The following is a 19,775-nucleotide window of genomic DNA, read 5'->3' as shown; positions in this document are numbered from 1 at the left end:
CCTCCTCCTGAGGTAGCCCACTGCCTCCTGAGATAGCCCACCTCCTCCTCCTAAGATAGCCCACGACCCTCAGAGATAGCCCACCACCTCCTCCTGAGATAACCTACCTCCTCCTAAGATAGCCTACTACCTCCTCCTGAGATAGCCCACCGCCTCCTCCTAAGATAGCCCACCACCTCCTCCTGAGATAGCCTACCTCCTCCTCCTGAGATAGCCCACCACCTCCCTTCTGAGGTAATGCATCCCCTCCCTGAGCCTGTGGCAGGAAGCCACTCCCCTGGTTTTCCCCAGTGCCATCCTGTCCCTGTCCACAGGTACATGAAGTATCTTTACCCCTATGAGTGTGAGCGGCGAGGCCTGAGCAGCCCCAATGAGCTCCAGGCCGCCATAGACAGCAACCGCAGGGAGGGCCGGCGCCAGAGCTTCGGGGGCTCGCTTTTCGCCTACTCACCCAGTGGAGCCCACAGCATGCTGTCCTCACCCAAGCTACCAGTAACTTCTCTGGGCCTTGCCGCCAGCACCAACGGCAGCTCCATCACCCCAGCACCCAAGATCAAGAAAGGTGAATCATGGGAAGGAATGAGATTATCCTTTTATTTATGGGTAACCATGAGAAATATAAATTAGCGGGAAAGGGAATCAGTCCCTGCTCTCCAGTCCCCTGTCTTCTGCCCACAGCAGACATTACTAATTGAGTTCTGGTTTTCACGTCCCCATAAGGGCAGTCATTATGAGTTGAGCACAGCACCCTTTCTAAGCCCAGCATTGTTAATCAGTGGTGGCATGGGTCTCTTGTGCACGGCAAACATTACTAACTGGTCACCTCTCTTTCCTTCTGTCCCCTAGAGACCTCTGGCCCACATCAGACTCACCAGACATGGGTAGAGTGTCTGTCATGATGCTTTGACCCTTGAACCAACCTAACTCTAGTGTCGAGTACCCTCCAAAACTCGCTGATGCTTTCTGAGCTTGGCTTACTTGTCAGAGATGCCCGAGTCCATGCTTGCTTTTATTTCAAGACAGGGTTTCTCTGGCTTTGGAGCCTGTCCTGGAACTCGCTCTTGTAGACTAGGCTGGCCTCAAACTCACCATGCATTCTTATCTTAATAAGAAAGCACCTATTTTAGCTTTGCACTGGTGGCGCACACCGTTAATCCCAGCACTCGAGAGACAGAGGCCGGCAGATCTCTGTGAGTTCGAGGCTAGCTTGGTCTATAAGAGCTAGTTCTAGGACAGGCTCCAAAGCCACAGAGAAGCCTTATCTCAGAAAAAAGAAGAAAGGAGGGAAGGAGGGAGGGAGGGAGGAATCCCCACTTGCGTAGATGTCACTAGTGGGGTTGATGAAGGTCTTCTCTGCTGAGGCTCTTGAATTCTTCCCACCACCCGTGGGGCTAGGGCTGTAGCTCTGTGGATAGAATGCTCGCCTGGCGAGCCAGAACCCCAAGTGCCGTTCCAACAGCAGATTAGCGTGGGGTGGTGGTAGACACCTATGAGGCTAGCCTTGGCTACAGGGGAGCAGGGAGTGCAGGCTTTGTGGAGTCCCCTCCCACCGTGGTGGAGGTGAGGCCAGCTGTTCCCCAGGACCCTCCCAACCCTTTGCTCTTCTTCTGTCTAGAGGAAGACTCCACTGTTCCCATCACAGTCCCAGGCCGCCTCCCTGTGTCTCTGGCAGGCCACCCCGTGGTGGCAGCTCAGGCCGCTGCTGTACAAGCAGCAGCAGCCCAGGCAGCTGTGGCAGCCCAGGCAGCCGCCCTGGAGCAGCTCCGGGAGAAGCTGGAATCCACTGAGCCTCCAGAGAAGAAGATGGCCCTGGTGGCTGACGAGCAGCAGCGCCTCATGCAGCGAGCTCTTCAGCAGAACTTCCTGGCCATGACAGCCCAGCTGCCCATGAACATCCGGATCAATAGCCAAGGTACCCTGAGCTCGGAACCCTCCACATTCCGTGGGTGCCTTGGACCATTCTATGTAAAGAGTCCTGGCAAATCAATCAGAAAAAGGTCCTCTAGGGCTAGTACATTCATGGGAAACTTGAGTCTGTCTTGTTGGGAAGCTGCAAGTTCCAAGGAGGTGTAACCGTCCATCGGCCTTTGTTTCACACGGAGCCCTTGGGGCCACCCGCGGTGGTGCATGTCTGTTAGCCCAGCAGGAGGCTAAAGCAGGAAGCTGGTAAGTTCAAGGCTAGCCTAAGCTACTTCGTGATAACCGGGTCATAAAAAAATAAATAGTAAATGGAAAAATAACCCCATCAAAAACTTTAGTACAGTCCTATAAAGAAAGCAGACAGGAAGCAAGCCGCTCCCCAGGGAGGTGTACCTCTGACCTGAATGGCGGCTCTCTTGTCCTACAGCCTCTGAGAGCCGCCAGGACTCAGCTGGGAGCCTCACCAGTGCCAATGGCAGCAACAGTATTAGCATGTCAGTGGAGATGAACGGTATCGTGTACACAGGTAAGCACGGGGTCCCCGCTGCCAGCACCACAGCCACCACCTGGTCCTGCTGTCGAGGCTGCTCTCGGCTGCTTTCTCTCAGGGGGGCGGGGGGGGAGGGTATAGGGCACCGTGGGAGTCAGTGTTCTCCTTTCCCTAACTCAGGACATCCAGGTTGGCAGCCAGCGTCTTTGCCCACTGAGCTATCCTACTCGCTGGTCCTCATCTTTGTTTGTTTGGTTTCTTTTTTGTTTTTTTTTTTAAGACAAGGTTTCTCTGTGTGACAGTCCTGGCTGTCCTAGAACTCACTCTGTAGACCAGGCTGGCCTCGAACTCACAGAGATCCGCCTGCCTCTGCCTCCCGAGTGCTGGGATTAAAGGCATGCGCCACCATCACCTGGCACATGCTGATCTTTTGAGACTGGGTCTAGCCAGTGTACCTTGGTTGGCCTTGAACTCCCTCTGTAGCCCAGGCTGGCCTCCCCCCCTACACTGTTCAGTTGATAAGCCCAGCCCTGTGACATGTCCCCCCACTTTGTCCTTGTTTCAGGGGTGCTGTTTGCTCAACCACCGCCCCCCACACCACCTTCCGCCCCCAGCAAAGGTGGCATTAGCGGCATCGGGACCAACAACGCCGTGGGTAGCCGGACAGGAGCCAGCGGCGGGACCAGCAGCAGCCAGGTGGGGCTGGCCGGGGTATCTGCGCCCCCCACATCTTCTACCTCAAATAACTCCTTGCCTTAAAGGAAATCAAGTTGTATTGCTTGCCCACCCGCCATGGAGACCGCATAGCCACACAGGGACCTGGAACATCGTAAGAATTCCAGCGGGCCGGGCAGATTCCCAAGGAGCCACACTGACGCCAAAAAGGAGAAAGAAATTTATATATATACATATAGAGAGAGCTAGATAGATAGAGAAGCAGATTTAATAAATCAGGGCTAAGAACACTTGAATCTCTCAGGTTTTAGAGACTTTGAGAAACGGATTTCACAAGGGCCACAAGGCACCTCAAAGCTGAAGGAGGCCACCTTTCCAGAGGCTTCCATGGGGTCCGGCTTGACCAACCCGGTTCAAGCACGTCTATTTACCTCACAAATCCCCGCACTGTGCCCTCTCTCTCCTTCTGGGAAGGCCGGGATGGTTGTTTGTTTCATTCTCCTTGGAAGCTATGATTTTTTTTTTTTTTTAAAAAAACGAGATCTCAACATTCAGATGCAATTTTTTTAAGGTTTTGGGGTTTCCAATTTTGTAAATATTCTATTATATTCTTGAGGGCGGGGATTGGATCTTAGGAAGAGTCCTATCTGTATATCTATATATTTGTGTTCATTCAGGGAAAAGGACAATTTTTTTTTTAAGCAAAAGTACCAGCCATGGCCCCCAGCCTCTGTCACCACAGAGCCCCTGCGGTGTCCTGTGGTAGAGTCAGGCAGTGCTGGCTCTTGGCGAACTCCACAATTTTCTCTAGTCATGCTGGGCCTTGCCCACTGGCTCCATCATTCAGGGACCTGGATTGCTTACCCAGGACACAAAATCTTCTAGAAACGGGTAGGGGGAGCAGCACACGGAATGCAGTGGCCTCCTGTATCTCAGGGATGAAGATCTGGACTCTGCCTGGGAGGGTTGCTTCTAGGGGAGACGGGATGCACCAGGCCTAGCTCAGGGCAAGGATTCTTGCTGAGACACGCACAGTGCCTCTTCCTGTCTGTATCACTCCCCCCCTTCCCCCCCTGCTGCTGGGACAGCAGTTGAATGTGACCAGGAAGGTTCCTGGTCTGGTGTGTCCATATCACAGTTTAGGTAAACTGAGCCCGGTGGCATAGTCTAGTCTGTCATCCTGGCTGCAGGGAGGGTCAGGCGAGAGGATGAGAGGTCAAGGTTATCCTTGACTGCGCGGGCAGGTTCAGGCCCACGTGGGCTACTTGAAGCCCTGTCTCAACAAAGCAAAGTAAGATGAGGCCAGGGGCAGTGGCCACACCTAATCCAGCCCTCTGTGAGTAGGCCAGCCTGGTCCATACAGTGGATTCCAAACCACGAGAACCTGTCTCAGAGAGAAAGAAAAGAAAATTACACCTCATCTATCTGGAACCACCAGGGCAGAAATGATGCCATCTCCCGCTGGATTGGGGGACCTTTCCTGGACTCTGCTCTGATCACTGTCCCCAAGGGAGCTGGGACCTGCTTGTCCCTCAGCCCCAGGAGTCCTGGATCCCCAGTCACCCCACTAATATGTTTTGACTGTGGGGAGCAAACCCTCTTCTTTCCTGTCTCAGGGTTGTTGACACCCCCTCCCATCCTTCTAGGAGGGGAAATCTCAACTTTTCCTTCTGGAAGCTTCTGCCTGCCCCATTTTGGGGCCACTGTTAGCCGCACAATCATTCCTGGTCACAGGTGTTGAGGGGGTTTTTGTCCCCTTCTGACAACTTTGTGCAAAGTCAGCCTCCGTCTGTGAGTACCTGACTTGGGGTGACGGGGGTCGCCTTGGTGGCCACATCCAAGGCGTGTTTCTACCTCAGGTCTTTTGATGCCAAAAAGAAAAAAATGCAGCCGGGTCACCCACTTTTCTGATCACCTGCTCGAGTCCACAGTGGGGACCAGTGTCCTAATGTCCACTTGTGTCTGGGTCTGTGAGTGGCCAGAAAGCACCTAATCCTAACTCAGGGGACCTTGCCCATCAGGGCTGTGCGATTGTAGAGGGGTCCTCTGCTGGACACACTCGGTGACCCTCCATGGTCAGGTCTGTGCCTCAGTTGCCCCACCCGGCCCTTGGCATGTGGTACAGTTGGCACTTGTTAGGCAAGCTGGAATGGGGACAGGGCTGGACATGGTCACTGTCCGCCTGGCACCTCAGGGCTAAGAGGGTGGAGGCAGGCCAGACCCCCAAACTCAGGGCAAAGAGGGTGTAAGGGCAGGCATAGGCTGCTTCTAGAACCTTCCCAGGGACAGGCTGTTTCTACAACTTTCCTGGTGGCCCTTCTGCTGGCCACCAGGCTGTCTGTCTGTCCAGCAGCAGTGGGTGGGTGGGCATGGGGCTTGGGGACAGCTGGGTTCGTGTTTTCTGAGAGTTATACATCTGTATAGTCTTGTGGGATTTTTTTTCCTTTTTTGTATCATTTTTACACACTTCTTTTTTTTTCCCACACCCCACATAACTTTGCCTTTTGTGAATTTAATTTTCCTTCTGGGTGAAGGTGAACTGAACCTGCTTGTTCAGAACATGTGAACTTTTTGGTTTCTTGGGGTGGGAGGGGCTTGTCCGACAGTGTGGGGTCGTGCACCAACTCAGGTAAAATGAAAAAAAAAAGTGGATAAAAAAAAAGAAAAGGAAAAACTGCTTTCTACCTCTCACGCCAGGCTGTGACCTGCTGTGGCCACGGCTATGCGGGATATTCAGGAAAGTTCCGCCAGGCTGGCCTGCTGTGGCCACGGCTATGCGGGATATTCAGGAAAGTTCCCGCCAGGCTGGCCTGCTGTGGCCACGGCTATGCGGGATATTAAGGAAAGTTCAGCTATTACCAGGAAAACTCAAACACAGCAACAGCAAAGGAAGTGTGATTTTTGAAATTATTAAAAAAAAACCACTGAAAGTTTACATTTTATGACCTTATTGTGGATTGTATTTAAACTTCAGAAATATTTAACACGATTGTAACCCTGTGAATTGGTAAGATTAAAAGAGTTAAGACACTTGTGTGAAAGAGTGGCTCCCAGATGGTTTGGGGGCTTTGAGGGGGTTGATGGGTTGTGTGGAGGGGACCCCAGCAGACATGAGTGGCCAGCAGGACTGTGGAGGACAGACTGCCCCAGCCAGTCTCTCCTTTCGCCTGAGGTCTGTATGTCTGTGGTGGGTGCTTCCCACAGTGTGGGTCCTAGGAACTGAACTCAGATCATGAGTGCCCCTGCCTGCTCAACCATCTCCATGGCTACTGTTTCTTTTCTTGCTTCAGGAAAAAAATAAAAATAACAAGCCGGGACTGTAGTGGCGCACACCTTTAACCCCAGCCAGCACTCAGGAGGCAGAGGCAGGCGGGTCTCTTGAGTTTCAGGTCAGCCTGGTCTACAGAGTCTCGAACACCTCCCGTTTACATTTGGAGAATTTCATACAATGTATGTTGACCATTTTCTCTTGATACAGGGTCTCACTCCACAGTCCTGGCTGGCCTAAAACTCATACAGAGATGGGCATGCCTCTGCCCCCCAGCCTGACCTGTGTCAGGACCTCTCCAGAGGACATTCCCGCTCCCACCTGGAACCATTCTCTCTGTCCCACCCTCAGCTCACCTTGGGACATCATCACTCCATCTTTGTCCCTTGGGCTAGTTGCACGTGACACTCACACTTCTCTGTCCCCAGCAGCCAGGTGGAGGCCTCCTGGGAAGCCAACTAACTCCCCAGGTCTCCCCACCCCCGCCCTGTGTCAGACACCTGTCACCCCCAGGGACCAGAGCTCCTGGCAGCCTCCCCAGCCTCCAGCCCTCTCTCCCAGACTCCTGCCTTAACCTCCAGAGGACTGAGATCGGAGGCATGTGCCACCACCGCTCCGAGAGAGGATCCCTGAATGTCAGTCTCACACCCAGGGGACTGGGAGACTGAATGACTCAAGGTAATTGAGGCCAGGTGGACAGGCCCAGACCGTGGCCACATGACTCTCATCCTGCCTGCTCTGGCCAAGTCTGGCCCAGGCTGGTCCCTCCCCAGGGTACTGACAGAAAACAGCTGGCTGCCTCCTACTGCTCCTGAGACCTCCTTCTGCCCCTGCCACCGCCCAGGGGACAAAGACCAGCAAGGCTGGGCTGACAAGCACCAGAGAGAGAACTGAGCAACCCTGAGTGTCTCACAGCCGGGTCCCATCCAGTGACCCACAAAACTGTTCTGAGCAGACCTCCCTCTTCTTGGGGGTCCACTGTCAGCCTTTCTCCCTGAGGATTTCCCAGATGGTGGGCTGGTTTGTGGATCCCACAGGGAGAAGGTGGAGGCTCGAGCTGGGTGGGCGCTGGCAGAACAGCAGGAGAGCTGTATGGGTGGAAGGCGCAAGGATGTCTGTGCCTCAGTTTCCCCTGATCTGGATCCTCCATACCTTGCTGTGCCCTGCATTTTCTCAGAGGTCTAGCAACTGGGTGGTCCCGGATGCCCAAAGTGTGGCTTTTGTCCTCAGCTGACACAACTGGACTGTCCTCATTCCAGGGGCCGGCTGGGGGCGGGCTGACCCCTAACCTCACAGTGCGCCTGGGAAGGGGAGAGTAGCCAGGTCTCAGCGAGGGAGGCCTTCCCCAGCTGCTGACCAGCAGGCTCTGTTCCTGTCTGGAGTCCTAAAATGGAGATTAAGGAAACTTGTAGGCCTGACCGACCCAGATAAGGATGTACCTGAGCCCTGAGGCTGACGAACTTGTCACTGCTGGGTCTTCTAAGCAACCCCCTTAGGGAGGCCTGAATTCCTACAAGGGCCTCACCCACTGCTCACAGTTGACAAGTGGAACTCAGGACCAAGTTCAAGCCCCAAGTTGGCTCTTGGCACCTCCACCCTTCTTTCTGCTGAGAGCAAAACCCAGGCCTTCAGAATTACCCCCTATATCTTTCATCTTGAATGCCTTTTCTTAAAAAATTTTGCACAAACCGGGTGGTGGTGGCGCAGGCCTTTAATCCCAGCACTCGAGAGGCAGAGAGGCAGGCCGATGTGAGTTTGAGGTCAGCCTGGTCTACAAGAGCTAGTTCCAGGACAGGCTCCAAAGCTGCAGAGAAACCTGTCTTGAAAAACCAAAATAATTGACACACCCCGTGTGCTTGGACGACACCCGTGTCACCGTGTCTGCTTTCTGTGGTGCTTGGGGTGAGCCCCAGGGTTTCGTGCATGCTGGACCCACCCTCTACCACCCGTCCCCATCCCTTTTCTCTTTGTGAGCCCAGGTTATTTTTAATTACAGGTGCATGTATTTATGTGGGCGTACATTCGCTTGCATGCAGGTGCCTTTGAGTGCCAGAGGCATCGGATCCCCTGAAGCTGGAGTTGGTGGGGATTGTAAGCCGCTCTGGCACGGGAGCTAGGAACTGAACCTGGGTCCTCTGCAAGAGTAGCAAGGGCTATGATCACCGAGCCATCTTCACATGTCTCTTCCTAGTCATACTTTAGCACTAAAAGTCGCTGCAATCTGGGTCCCAGGAAGTGGAGGCAAGACAGGGTTTTTTTAATTATTTAATTTTATTTTATGTGTATTGGTGTGAGGGTGTCAGATCCCCTAGAACTGGAATCACAGTTGTGAGCTGTCATGTGGGTGGTAGAAATTGAACCTCGGGGGGGGCTGGAGAGATGGCTCAGAGGTTAAGAGCACTGCCTGCTCTTCCAAAGGTCCTGAGTTCAATTCCCAGCAACCACATGGTGGCTCACAACCATCTGTAATGAGGTCTGGTGCCCTCTTCTGGCCTGCAGGCATACACACAGACAGAATATTGTATACATAATAAATAAATAAATAAATAAATAAATAAATAAATAAATAAATATTAAAAAAAAAAAAAAAAAGAAAGGAATTGAACCTCGGTCCTCTGAAAGCAGCCAGTGCTCTTATCCTCTGAGCTATCTCTCCAACCTTGAGGATCTGGAGTTTAAGGACAGCCTGGGCTACCTGAGTCCTGGGAGGTGAATTCCCTCCCTCTCACGAACCACTAACAAAAACACACAGGCTGTGTCCTTTGATGCTCGCCGCTGCCTCCTCCTCCTCCTCCTCCTCCTCTTCCTCCTCCTCCTCCTCCTTTTCCTTCTTCTCTTCTTTTTTTTTTTTTTTTTTTTTTCTTCAGAGACAGGGTTTCCCTGTAGCTTTGGAGCCTGTCCCGGACCTCACTCTGTAGACCAGGCTAGCCTCAGACTCACAGATCCACCTGCCTCTGCCTCCGGAGTGCAGGGATTAGAGGCGTGTTCGACCACCGCCCGGCTCTCAGATGCTTTCAAAGGCAGCTCCACATCCTCCACTCTGCCCCAGGACTTTGTTCGCGCCCTGTACAGCACCGTGTTTCCCTGAGTCTCCTGCTCCAAGCGGCTGCCCCACGAGGATCTCCTCCGGTTCTCCACGTCCCCGCAGCTTGTGCCTGCCATCTGGTGGCCACATTAAGTGCCATTCTCCACCGCAACTGTCTCCTCTGCTAGGAGGACGAGGAGTCCCAAGTTGGCACCGGCATGCACCTCCCTCCCCTGGGAGGCCCAACAGTGGCTCAAAACCTGACCGGTGCGGCCCCGGCTGGTGCAGCGCTCCGGACAGCCACATCCGCGGCTGCAAGATTCAACACTGGCATCCGTTCTTCTTTACTAACAGCACATTAGGAAAAAAACAAAACAAGAAAACCCCTTGGTTTGAGACCTGGCCTAAGGCCAGCAGGCTGTGACCTGAGGCTAAAGGCTGTTTGGCTGGAGATTGACTTTTTGGGTCTACACCGAGTGAACCAAATACAAATGTGAAATTTATGACGCCAAAGAGGAAAGGTCAAAGAGGAGGCGAATCAATAAAGGATGTGGTCAATCAGTACGCGTTTAATCACCAAAGCGACGCCCTGGCCAGACGTGTTATCCTTGGTGTGTATGTAACCTGATCTTACATGCAGTAACTAATTTCTTTCGGTCTAAATAAAGCATAAAGGTCTTTTTATATATTTTTGCCTTAAAACAAAGTTTAAAAAGTAAGCCGGCCATGATGACAGGCTTGTCATCTCAGCACGCAGGAGGCTGAGGCAGGGGAACTGGTCGAGGACTAGAGTGTCTCAAGACGAAAAAAACAACTGTAAAAGTTTGACTCATTTGAGCCCAAACACCCAGCAGAACCGGTGAAAATCTCTAGTCACTCTGCATAGCAATCGCCTCTGATCTGCGGTCCAAAACAAACCCTGCGAGCAGTTAGCGGGAGCAAGCACGGAAAGCGCGCGGAGCGGCTGGTGCCTCACCCCCCGAGGGCCCGCGTGGCGGGATCCCGCTCCCTCCGAACTGGTACGCAGGCGCAGCGCAGGGCGTGCGGCTCCACCCCCCGCGGCGAACGTTGTACGCATGCGCAGAGGAGCTCCGCCCCACGCGCTTCCCCGCCGCTCTAGGCCTGGAGGAGCCGGGGAGCACCGGAGAGCTCCGCCTCCTCGCCACGACGAAGCTACCGCACATGCGCACGCTCTCCCGTTCGGCCGCTAGGAGACGCTCTAGCGGGCCAGGAGCCATCTTAAGAGTCTCGCTAGGGACGACGGGATTCAGAGGCGGGGCTGCCCGTTCAGCATGGCGGCGCCCATGGAAGTGGCGGTGTGTACGGACTCCGCGGCTCAGCTCTGGAGCTGCGTGGTGTGGGAGCTTCATTCGGGAGCCAACCTGCTCACCTACCGCGGCGGACAGGCGGGGCCGCGGGGCCTGGCGCTGCTCAATGGCGAATACCTGCTGGCGGCGCAGCAAGGCAAGAACTACATCTGCGCCTGGGAGCTGCAGCGCAAGGTGCGTGGCCTCAGCATCCGTGGGGGCCGAGGGACGGCCGCATGGACTGGACGCGCTGGAGTTGGGGTCACCGACCCCGGGGTGCTGTGTGATACTGGCGGCGGGCCTGGCGCAAAGGCGCCCTGAGATCTCGGCGCGCATGCTCAGATGATGTGTGGCGAATCAACGTTTGCGCATTTCTAGTCAGTGGAGCGCTAATTTTGATGCAGAAAATAAAGTGGAGTCAGATAGAAATCGTGCTTTTGGAGGACATGACAGATCAGAGTTCTTGGGAAGAGATGGAGTGTTTGCAAATGCTTTCATTGCCCTCTTATTTTCAGGGGGAGGGCGGGCGGTTTGAGACAGGGTCTCACTGTTTAGCCCTGGTTGTCCTGGAAGTGGCTCTGCAGACCAGTCTGACCTCAAACTCAGACCCGCCTGCCTCTGCCTCCTGAGTGCGTGCGCCACCACCGCCCGCTCTTGTTATCCTCTTAAGGGTCTCGGTTCTTCACTATAAGGACTGACTGAGGCATGGGTTTTTTGGTTCTTATGTTTCTGGAACCAGAGCTTCCTTCATGTCGGGTAGAGCTTTCTTGGGGGGTGTTGTGACCCAGCTGCTCTCACTCCCCCTGACTGACAGCGGAACTTCCTTATGGTCTGTAATTGACAAGGATGTTTGTGTTCTTTCTGGCCGGTGGGTCTCCACAAAAGGAGTAGAGGTATAAAAGGTTGCTGGGCAAAAGAAAGGCTGCTGTTCTTCCGCCTGAAAAGAAGCCTCCGTGTCTCAATCCCGACAGACACACACACATACACACTCACGCCAGTCTCGGCATCCAGGCTGCGCTGGCTGCAGCAGTAGGGTGGGGGGTATAGGCCAGGGTCTAGCCCTGAGACACCCCAACCACTCACTGGGGGTTCTGCCTACCCCTACTCCTTCCTCTTGCTCTTCCTGAGGCTCACATGCTTGTCTCACATTGTGTCCCTAGGACCAGCTCCAACAGAAAATCATGTGTCCTGGGCCAGTCACTTGTCTGACCACAGCATCCAACGGCCTGTATGTCCTAGCAGGAATTGCCGAGAGCATCTACCTGTGGGAGGTAAGAACAGCTTGTCATGTATATGTGTCACTTGGGAACACTGGTTAGTGTCCAGGCTGACGGAGGCAGGTGTTCTTAATAATGTTACCGAAAATATGACTGTGTCTATGGGGTCCTAAATTATCATGACTGTGGGGTGCAGCCCAGGGCTCAGCCTAAGGTGGCCCCGGTGCCGGCCCCACCTTTATGGGTAACCACAAAAGAAACTTAGGAGAAGACAGTGTTCTAACTTGTTTTTGTTTGACAAAACGCTGGTCAGAAGTCGTCTGTTTGGCTTATCATATTGTGATGTTATATTATCTGATGGCTTGTGTTGAGGGACATCAGGGCAGGAAGCAGGAACAGAACAACTTAACAGATAACGCCCTCACAGGCGACGTGGATGTGGTTAAGAGCGTATGCTGCTCTCAAAGAGCACCTGGGTTCCGTTCTCAGCACCAGGCTGACACCCGCTTCTGACTAATGGTGTGATCCTGGTACCCATATATACCTGTGGGCAAAGCACTCATAAAGAAAATAAACTGAAAAATAAAAAATACTGAACTTTTAAAAAGCATCAATTGGACTGGAGAGACAGTGCAGCAGTGAAAGCTCCGACTACCCCAGTCCACAGCACACACCCTCATCTGGCCTGGGGTATCCTAGGTGCGTGTCAATAAAATCTTTTAAAATGGGGCTGGAGGGGCTGAAGAGATGGCTCAGTGGTTAAGAGCACTGGCTGCTCTACCAGAGGTCCTGAGTTCAATTCCCAGCAACCACATGGTGGCTCACAACCACCTGTAATGAAATCTGGCGCCCTCCTCTGGCCTGCAGGCTTTCATGGAGGCAGAATGTTGTAGACATAATAAATAAATAAATAAATCTTTTTTTTTAAAAAAATCTTTTAAAATGTAAAATTATTGCCGGATGCTGAGGGTGGACACCTTTAATCCCAGCACTAGGGTGGTAGAAGAAGGCAGATCTCTGAGTTCCAGGGTAGCCTGGGCTACAAAGAGAAACCATGGCTCAAAAAACCCTGTCACAAACCCTGTGATAGCCAGCCCCGCCCCCATTTCCCTCGGCCTCATCCTGCTTCCTCAGCACCAGAGGCCCTAGCTGCCCGGCTCCACACTGGACCCAGTTAGTGACCTTGGCCATGAGTGAGGCCGGAGGAGGCGAGGTGCTAGGCTGTGTCCTGACCCTGCTCCTCCTAGCTTCATCTTCCTCCAGACCATCCCTGGGCCACCACGTCCTTCTCAGACCAGGATTCTGAGGCGTGGTCCCACAGGAGGGGTCCACCTAGGTTGGGCGCATTTAAGATCCCTTTCCTGTGCCTTCTTGGGTTTGCTATACACCGTGTGAAAGTCCTCACGTCAGCATCAGAGAGCCACTTCAGCTGGCGTGTGGGCCCATGTTTCTCTGCTCAGGCACCCAAGATGGCTCGTAGCTCCACCTACCACTGTCACCGATGGCTGAACATGGGTTCTGGAGGTACTTCACCTACCAAGTCCTCCTTGGTTCTCAAGTGGTGCAGACCAGCCTTGAACTCACTGTGTTACCCTTGAGTTCCTCCTCCTCGTCACCGCTTCAGTCCTGGCTACTCTTCACACCATCTCCCTGCCAGCCCTTATCAGGGTGTCCCTGCGTAGCCCTGGCTGCCCTCAGACTCCCTAGTGCTGGAATTAAAAGTGTGTGCTGCCCACCCCCACCTCCCACCCCTGCATTTTAGCCTGGTTTTTTTTGTTGTTGTTCAAGATTTATTTACTATGTGTACAGTGTTCTGTCTGCACGTATGCCTACTGGCAAAAAGAGGACACCAGATCTCATTGCAAATGGCTGGGAGCTACACCTGGTTGCTGGGAATTGAACTCAGGACCTCTGAAAGAGCAGCCAGTGCTCCTAACCCATGAGCCATCTCTCTAGCCTATTCAGCCTGGTTTCTTTTTTTTTCTCTCATATTTTTCTTTATTAAAGTAATTTACTTTTTATTTTCTACACCACCCTCAGTTCCACCTCCTCCCTCCCTTCTCCCACCCTCCACATCCCCCCCAGCCATCCCCCATCCTTACCTCAGAGGGGGTAAGGCCTTCCTTAGGGAGTCAACAATGTCTGGCCTACCAACTTGGGGCAGGACCAAGCTCCTTCACCACATCAAGGCTGAGCAAGGTGTCCCACCCTCCACAAGGAATGGGCTCCGGTGTCCTGGTCCCACTGCCAGCCCCGCCCCCCAACAGATCAAGCCCCCTAACTGTCACCCACATTCAGAGGGCCTCAGTTCGGTCCCATGCAGGTTCCCCAGCCACAGTCCCTGAGCTCCCACTGGCTCGGGTCAGATGTCTCTGGTTTCCCCATCATGCCCTTGACCCCTTGTTCAGGTGACCCCCTCCTCCCTCTCAGCTTCACTAGGAGCTCAGCCCAGCCCAGCCTGCTTTCTACAGCAACCCAGGAGCCCCCGTCCAGGCCTATTGCCACCCACAGTGGGAAGACCCCTGTCAATCATTTAGTCAAGAAAATGCCCTACATAAGGGTCCAGCAGGTGACTTGTTTGTGTCAAGGTGACCCCAGCCTGCTCCACCCTAAGGAGTCTGAGTTGTGACCACCAGGGGGCGCTGCCCGGCCCGCAGATTGCCCCTTTTCCTGGGGGAGCCGGTCTCCTGTGACATTAGTGTGTGGGTGGCCGAGCTCTTTCTCTGCAGGTGCCCAGACACCCGACAGAAACAGCACCCCTTGACCTGTCCCTCCCCATTGTGAGGTGGACGGACACCGGCCTTAGATTGGGTGTTCTGGCTGCAGGCTCACTCCTGCGGAACTGTTGCTTGCTGTTTCCTCTGGTTTTCTAATTGGCTCTCATGCAGCTGACGGGCAGATGTGCCCGCGGGGGCCTCCAGTACACCCCAGATCAGCCGACCTTAGACATGATCAAGCTCAGGCTCCCCTGGGGACTCAGAGGACCCAGGAAACTTATGTCCCCCTTTCCTGGTGGTGTCACACTGCCATCAGACACTGGCCCAGTGCCCTGTTCATCCACCAGAGGCCTAGAGCGGGTAGACAGGGTTCTGTCACCCCTGACTGCTGCCTGTCCCACCCCAGGTCTCCACTGGGAACCTCCTGGTCATCCTCACCCGTCACTACCAGGACGTGTCGTGCTTGAAGTTCACGGGTGACAACAGCCACTTTGTCTCAGGGGGCAAGGACTGCCTGGTGCTGGTCTGGAACCTCTGCAGGTAGGGCACGTGCCAGGAGTTTGCACAGAAAGAGCACGGGAGCCTGAGGGCGGGGGCACCTGGGCTGGACATGGGGCCTTGAGGAGGCGGGCTTGAGGAGGCAGGCCAGGGTCTCTGCTCTTGGCCTCACTGCTGTGCTGTGTCCAGTGTGCTGCAGGCAGACCCGTCCAGGATCCTCGCCCCGAGGCATGTCTGGTCCCAGCATACACTCCCCATCACAGATGTGCACTGCGGCTTCGGGGGCCCCATGGCCCGGGTGGCCACCGCTTCGCTGGATCAGACCATGAAGGTAGCATCCCCAACCTGGACCCATAAATTCCTGACTGCCACTGGCGCTCAGCCAGGAGAGAGGGAGGCTGGCCTTCCCTTGCCCTGGCTGCCTCCGTTCCAGACAGCCCGTAATCCTATGCCTGACCAAGGACACCCAGAGATGGACGGTCTAGCCTGTCTACTGGAAATTCCCACTCGGCTGTGCTGCAGTAGCCAGCTGCCCTTGAGAGTTTGCGATTGTTTGTTTATTATTGGCACAGTTTTAGAGCTGGAACCCAGGACCTCACTTTGCTGGATCAAACCAGGCTTCTACCCCAGCCCTCTTTTTTTTTTTTTTTTTTTTTTTTTTTTTTTTCGAGCTCTACATTTTTCTTTGCTCCTCTCCCTGCCTCTCCTCTCCCCGCTTCAATCCTCTCCTCTCTCTGTCTTTCTGTCTGTCTGTCTTTCTGTGTAGCCATGGCTTGCCTATGCTTAGGAGCATAGGAAGCAAAGACATGGCCTCCTACCCCAGCCTTGGTGACTTAGTTTCCCTGTCTGGTGCAGTAGCTGAGCTGCCCGCACCACCAGCCAGAGTGGCTTGCGCGTCTGTGATGGGTTTGGAGGCTTGTAGCATGGGCAGGGTGGTGCCAGGGTCCTCAGCCTTCTTGGCTCCCTGGCTTGGCTGTGTGCCTGGTTGTCTGTGGTGCGAGGCCTCCCATCCCTGCAGCTCTGGGCCATCTCCTCGGGAGATCTGCTTCTGTCTGTCGTGTTTGATGTGGGCGTCACGTCTGTGACCATGGACCTGGCTGAGCACCATGTGTTCTGTGGAGGCAGCGATGGCTCCATCTTCCAGGTGGACCTGTGCAGCTGGGTGAGTGGCCACTGGGGGCTGAGGGAGCACATGGTGGGTGCCCCACATCCCAGACTCTGACAGCTGCCCTCTCCCCACACCACAGCCTGGACAGAGAGAACACAGCTTCCGGCCTGAACAGAGCGCAGGGAAGGTCTTCAGGGGGCACAGGAACCAAGTGACGTGTCTGTCAGTGTCCACGGACGGCAGTGTTCTCCTCTCTGGTTCCCACGATGAGTCAGTGCGGCTGTGGGATGTGAAGAGCAAGCAGAGCCTGCGCACAGTCACCCTCAAAGGTGCGCGCCATGCCTCACGTGGAGCCCATCGGCCTGCACTGCAGCCAGCCCCTAACTTGGTGTTCTGTGTCCTTCAGGCCCAGTGACGAATGCAGCCATCATCCTGGCCCCACCCAGCATGCTGAACCCTGAATTCAAGCCCAGCTCACCCCTGCCCCTCTTCAACAAGCACCTGCTGGGTGCTGAGCATGGAGATGAGGCCCAGGGTGGGGGCCTGCGCCTGCAGCTAGGGCTCCACCTGCAGGTACTCACCCAGCCTGACGTTCCAGCCCCCGGAGACCCCTGGTGCCGGCGCCATCGTTTAAAGACCTGAGTTACTGCCAGGTCGTCGGCACCCACGGCTGCTCACACAACTGACTCCTGTCTGAAGGCACACTGGGCATCGGCCAACATTCAAAGGCTGGCTTGTCATACTGCTCCCAGTGTGTGAGCAGGTCACTTGGGTCTTAAAGAATAGAGGAGGATAGACCATTGGGGCAGCCTGAGGACAGCAGCTGGGGATGGGCGAGCACCCGAAGGGAGGGATTTTACCCAGCCCCGTGTCCTCAGCGACTCCCCAGGCCAAGCGGGTGGTGTCTGGCCCTTCCACAGAGGGTGGCACACAGGCTGAGGACCTAGTGTCTGGAGTGCTCCGTTGTGTGACACGGGACACAATGGGTGACCGTACCACTTTTCAGGGCACCGAGCAGACCTACCTGGAGCGTCTGGAGCAGCTGCAGGCAGCGCTATCCGGCTACGTGGAGAAGGTGGGTGGGGTTAGTCCTGGTTGTGGGAGGGGCCTGGGTGGGTCGGGCAGGAGCGGCCTCACCCACACGCCCCTGTCACCACAGAACATGCTAGGCAATCAGATGCTGCCAGTGCGCGTGTTGGAGCTGGAGGAGGAGGTGCGCAACCTGCGCAAAATCAACCGGGACCTCTTCGACTTTTCCACGCGCATGATCACCCGGCCCTCTAAGTGACACGAGCTGCGCGGCTGTCACCAGAACACTTGCCATTGGCTCTGGTGCTTTAAAAACAAAGGATGGACAAAGAAACTTGTGCCTGGACTGTTCTGTCCCTGAGGGGCTGGGTTGTGAGGCCTCACACCTGGGGACCCCAGGGCATGGGTGGGTGAGGTCGTGAGGGACTGACAGCGTAGGGTCCTCACTGGGGCCAACCAGACAGTGACCAGCCCTGCATGGTCCAGAGCGCAGTCAGGAGTTCAGCCCAAAATACCCACAGAGCCTTCTGGAAAGCCACCATCAACTGACACCTCTGCCTAACGATCCAAAAAAGTGACTTAGCAGAACTGTCGCTGCTACAGCTGGAGCGGGTGCCAATGCTGACCTCACCCTGACACCCCATCACCGTGTGCTCAGGACGTCCTGGACAGCACCTGGTGGCAGAATGTGACCGTACCCTGAGGACCCACGGCCTCCTGTGCCAGGACGCTGGGTGCTCTAGTGTCCCTGACGCTTGCCTTAGTTTTCCCTCCGAGCTGGCTCCTTGCATTCTTGGCCCAGATACCCCGACTCCTCCCACACCAGCCGCCCCTGCTCCCTCGGAGAGGTTTGGGGGAAGCAGGCACACAGGGACTCTACCAGCCATGGGTTCTCAGCACACCAGAGACCTGGGGAGGTTACCTGAGACAGGTGACAGTGAACTCGGTCCCCTCCTTGGGTGTTCGTCATGCTCCTGCTCCTGTGTGTGTGTGTGTGTGTGTGTGTGTGTGTGTGTGTGTGTGTGTGTGTGTAAGAGAGCTCTGCAGTGCCACGCCCTGCTATGGCTGGGCTCAAAGGCTAGCTAGCGTAGGTTGCCCGAGCCTTCCTGACATCTGGGCAGGCTCTCAGGATTATCCCTTCATCTGTGCGGCCCCCACTTCCCTGAGCTGACTGGCTTCTCTGAGCTTATAAGAAATCAGAATTGCTTTGGGGACTCAGCCATAATTACCAGACTGGATGAGTGCCGAGCTGCAGGAAGACACTGTTCCCAGTCTTCTGAGCAGTGGGGCAGCCTGGACCAAGACCCCACAGACATCCTCTTGAGATGGAAGTGGGACAGCGTGGAGGCGGAGACCACCAGGAACCGTGGGGACACCAGTGCTGCTACGCAGTGTGACATGAAATGTGCAAAACCGGATTCTTGGGGATAAGTTCATACACTGAGGCAGCCCTGCACCCCAAGAAAGTCTTGTGTGTCTTTTCACTCAGCTGGAGTGGAGGGTCCCTTTCTGCCCTTCTGTTAGGAGTGGTGAATCCAGCTGGACCTGTACCCCAACTGTGTCGCTTTCAGTGGACTGAACAGAAGTCCTTGTAGACTGGGAGAGGGCCAGCTGGGAACACTGTAGACAGGGCAGATTTCTGAGGACTTTAGCCCCACCCGTGAGGACTGAGGTTGGTGGCACATGTCAGCCTCAGGGAGCATGCCCTGAGGATCCCTGAAGTGACATGGTGGCCCCAGGCAGGAACCTTGAAGTACCCCCAACCTGATGTACCTTGGAGCCCTGGCCAGGTGCCTAGCTGACTGCTATCCCATTAGAAGGCGGCTCAAATGCAGTCTGTCTTGCTGGCGTTTTTATTTGCCTGATGGATGTTTTTCCTTTAACTGGCTCTGTAAGGAGAGTGAGCGTGGGGGGGTGGGGCTGGGGGTGAGTGTAGATTCATTCATCAGGGCTGCTTGTTCCCTGCAGGTGCTGCCTGATCTTGGGAGAATGCCATATTTCCCAGGCCCTGCCTGTGAGGATAGGCCACAGAGTTCCCAGCAGGAGCCTCCCGGCCAGGAAAGCCTTTGGTCCCTGACGCTACAGGCCACACTCAGCGGACAGCTGGACCCTGAGTCAATTGAGTTGCGGGGGAGACAGTGGAGCTATAGAGGGCTCTGGAGCGGTGGGGGAGGGGAGTGTGGTGATTGCTCAAGCAGTGAAGGATCGACTATATGAGAGCCCCGAGAGGCAGGAGGAACTGGACTGAATTTACCCCGTCCTCCCTGAACCGAGGGGACAATGACAATGGTGCCTAAATGAGTCATAGGAAGACGAGCCTGGCGGGGTGTGTGTGGGGGGGGGGGGGCTTTTGACACTGGGTTTGGAAGGTTAAAGAGTTCTGTAGAGAACATGACTTTGGTTGCAGGCACCCGTGCTGGGTGGCACACATCCAGCTCCAGGGAATCCAATGGTCCCTGAGAGCGTGGACCCACGCTCCACGGAGACTCCAAATGCAGACCCAGATGGATCTCTTGAGTTC

At 54.9% G+C, this 19,775-nt stretch overlaps 2 protein-coding genes across 4 annotated transcripts in view; both read left to right on the top strand.

Annotated features, from left to right (window-relative positions):
• The window catches only part of Arid3a (AT-rich interaction domain 3A), a 25,486-nt gene extending 20,044 nt beyond the window's left edge, over nt 1-5,442 (top strand). For all 3 annotated transcript variants that reach the window (XM_013350685.2, XM_005359093.3, XM_013350686.2), the window contains 4 exons: nt 315-562; nt 1,616-1,912; nt 2,348-2,446; nt 2,976-5,442. In XM_013350685.2, coding sequence (XP_013206139.1) covers nt 315-562; nt 1,616-1,912; nt 2,348-2,446; nt 2,976-3,169 — 838 coding nt within the window. In that variant the 3' untranslated portion in view covers nt 3,170-5,442. The remainder of the gene's footprint in view (nt 1-314; nt 563-1,615; nt 1,913-2,347; nt 2,447-2,975) is intronic.
• Nucleotides 5,443-10,639: 5,197 nt separating this feature from the next.
• On the top strand, nt 10,640-17,588 carry Wdr18 (WD repeat domain 18). The gene is made up of 9 exons (XM_005359092.3): nt 10,640-10,880; nt 11,846-11,956; nt 15,026-15,159; nt 15,307-15,448; nt 16,136-16,279; nt 16,365-16,554; nt 16,632-16,798; nt 17,232-17,300; nt 17,385-17,588. Exons 1-9 carry the CDS (start codon nt 10,671-10,673, stop codon nt 17,511-17,513), a joined length of 1,296 nt encoding a protein of 431 aa, XP_005359149.1. The 5' UTR covers nt 10,640-10,670; the 3' UTR covers nt 17,514-17,588.
• The last annotated feature ends 2,187 nt before the right edge of the window (nt 17,589-19,775 follow it).

This window comes from Microtus ochrogaster, linkage group LG1, assembly GCF_000317375.1.
Source record: "Microtus ochrogaster isolate Prairie Vole_2 linkage group LG1, MicOch1.0, whole genome shotgun sequence".
NCBI lineage: Eukaryota > Metazoa > Chordata > Mammalia > Rodentia > Cricetidae > Microtus > Microtus ochrogaster.
The sequence above is the reverse complement of the archived record's forward strand: the minus strand, read 5'-3'. Positions and strand labels throughout refer to the sequence as shown.

Excerpts from the sequence above, each read along its gene's own strand:
- Wdr18 (XM_005359092.3), top strand. The coding sequence starts at position 10,671 with ATGGCGGCGCCCATGGAAGTGGCGGTGTGTACGGACTCCGCGGCTCAG. Across the intron at positions 10,881-11,845 it reads CCTGGGAGCTGCAGCGCAAG|GACCAGCTCCAACAGAAAAT; the intron begins GTGCGTGGCCTC and ends TTGTGTCCCTAG. Across the intron at positions 16,280-16,364 it reads AGGTGGACCTGTGCAGCTGG|CCTGGACAGAGAGAACACAG; the intron begins GTGAGTGGCCAC and ends CCCACACCACAG.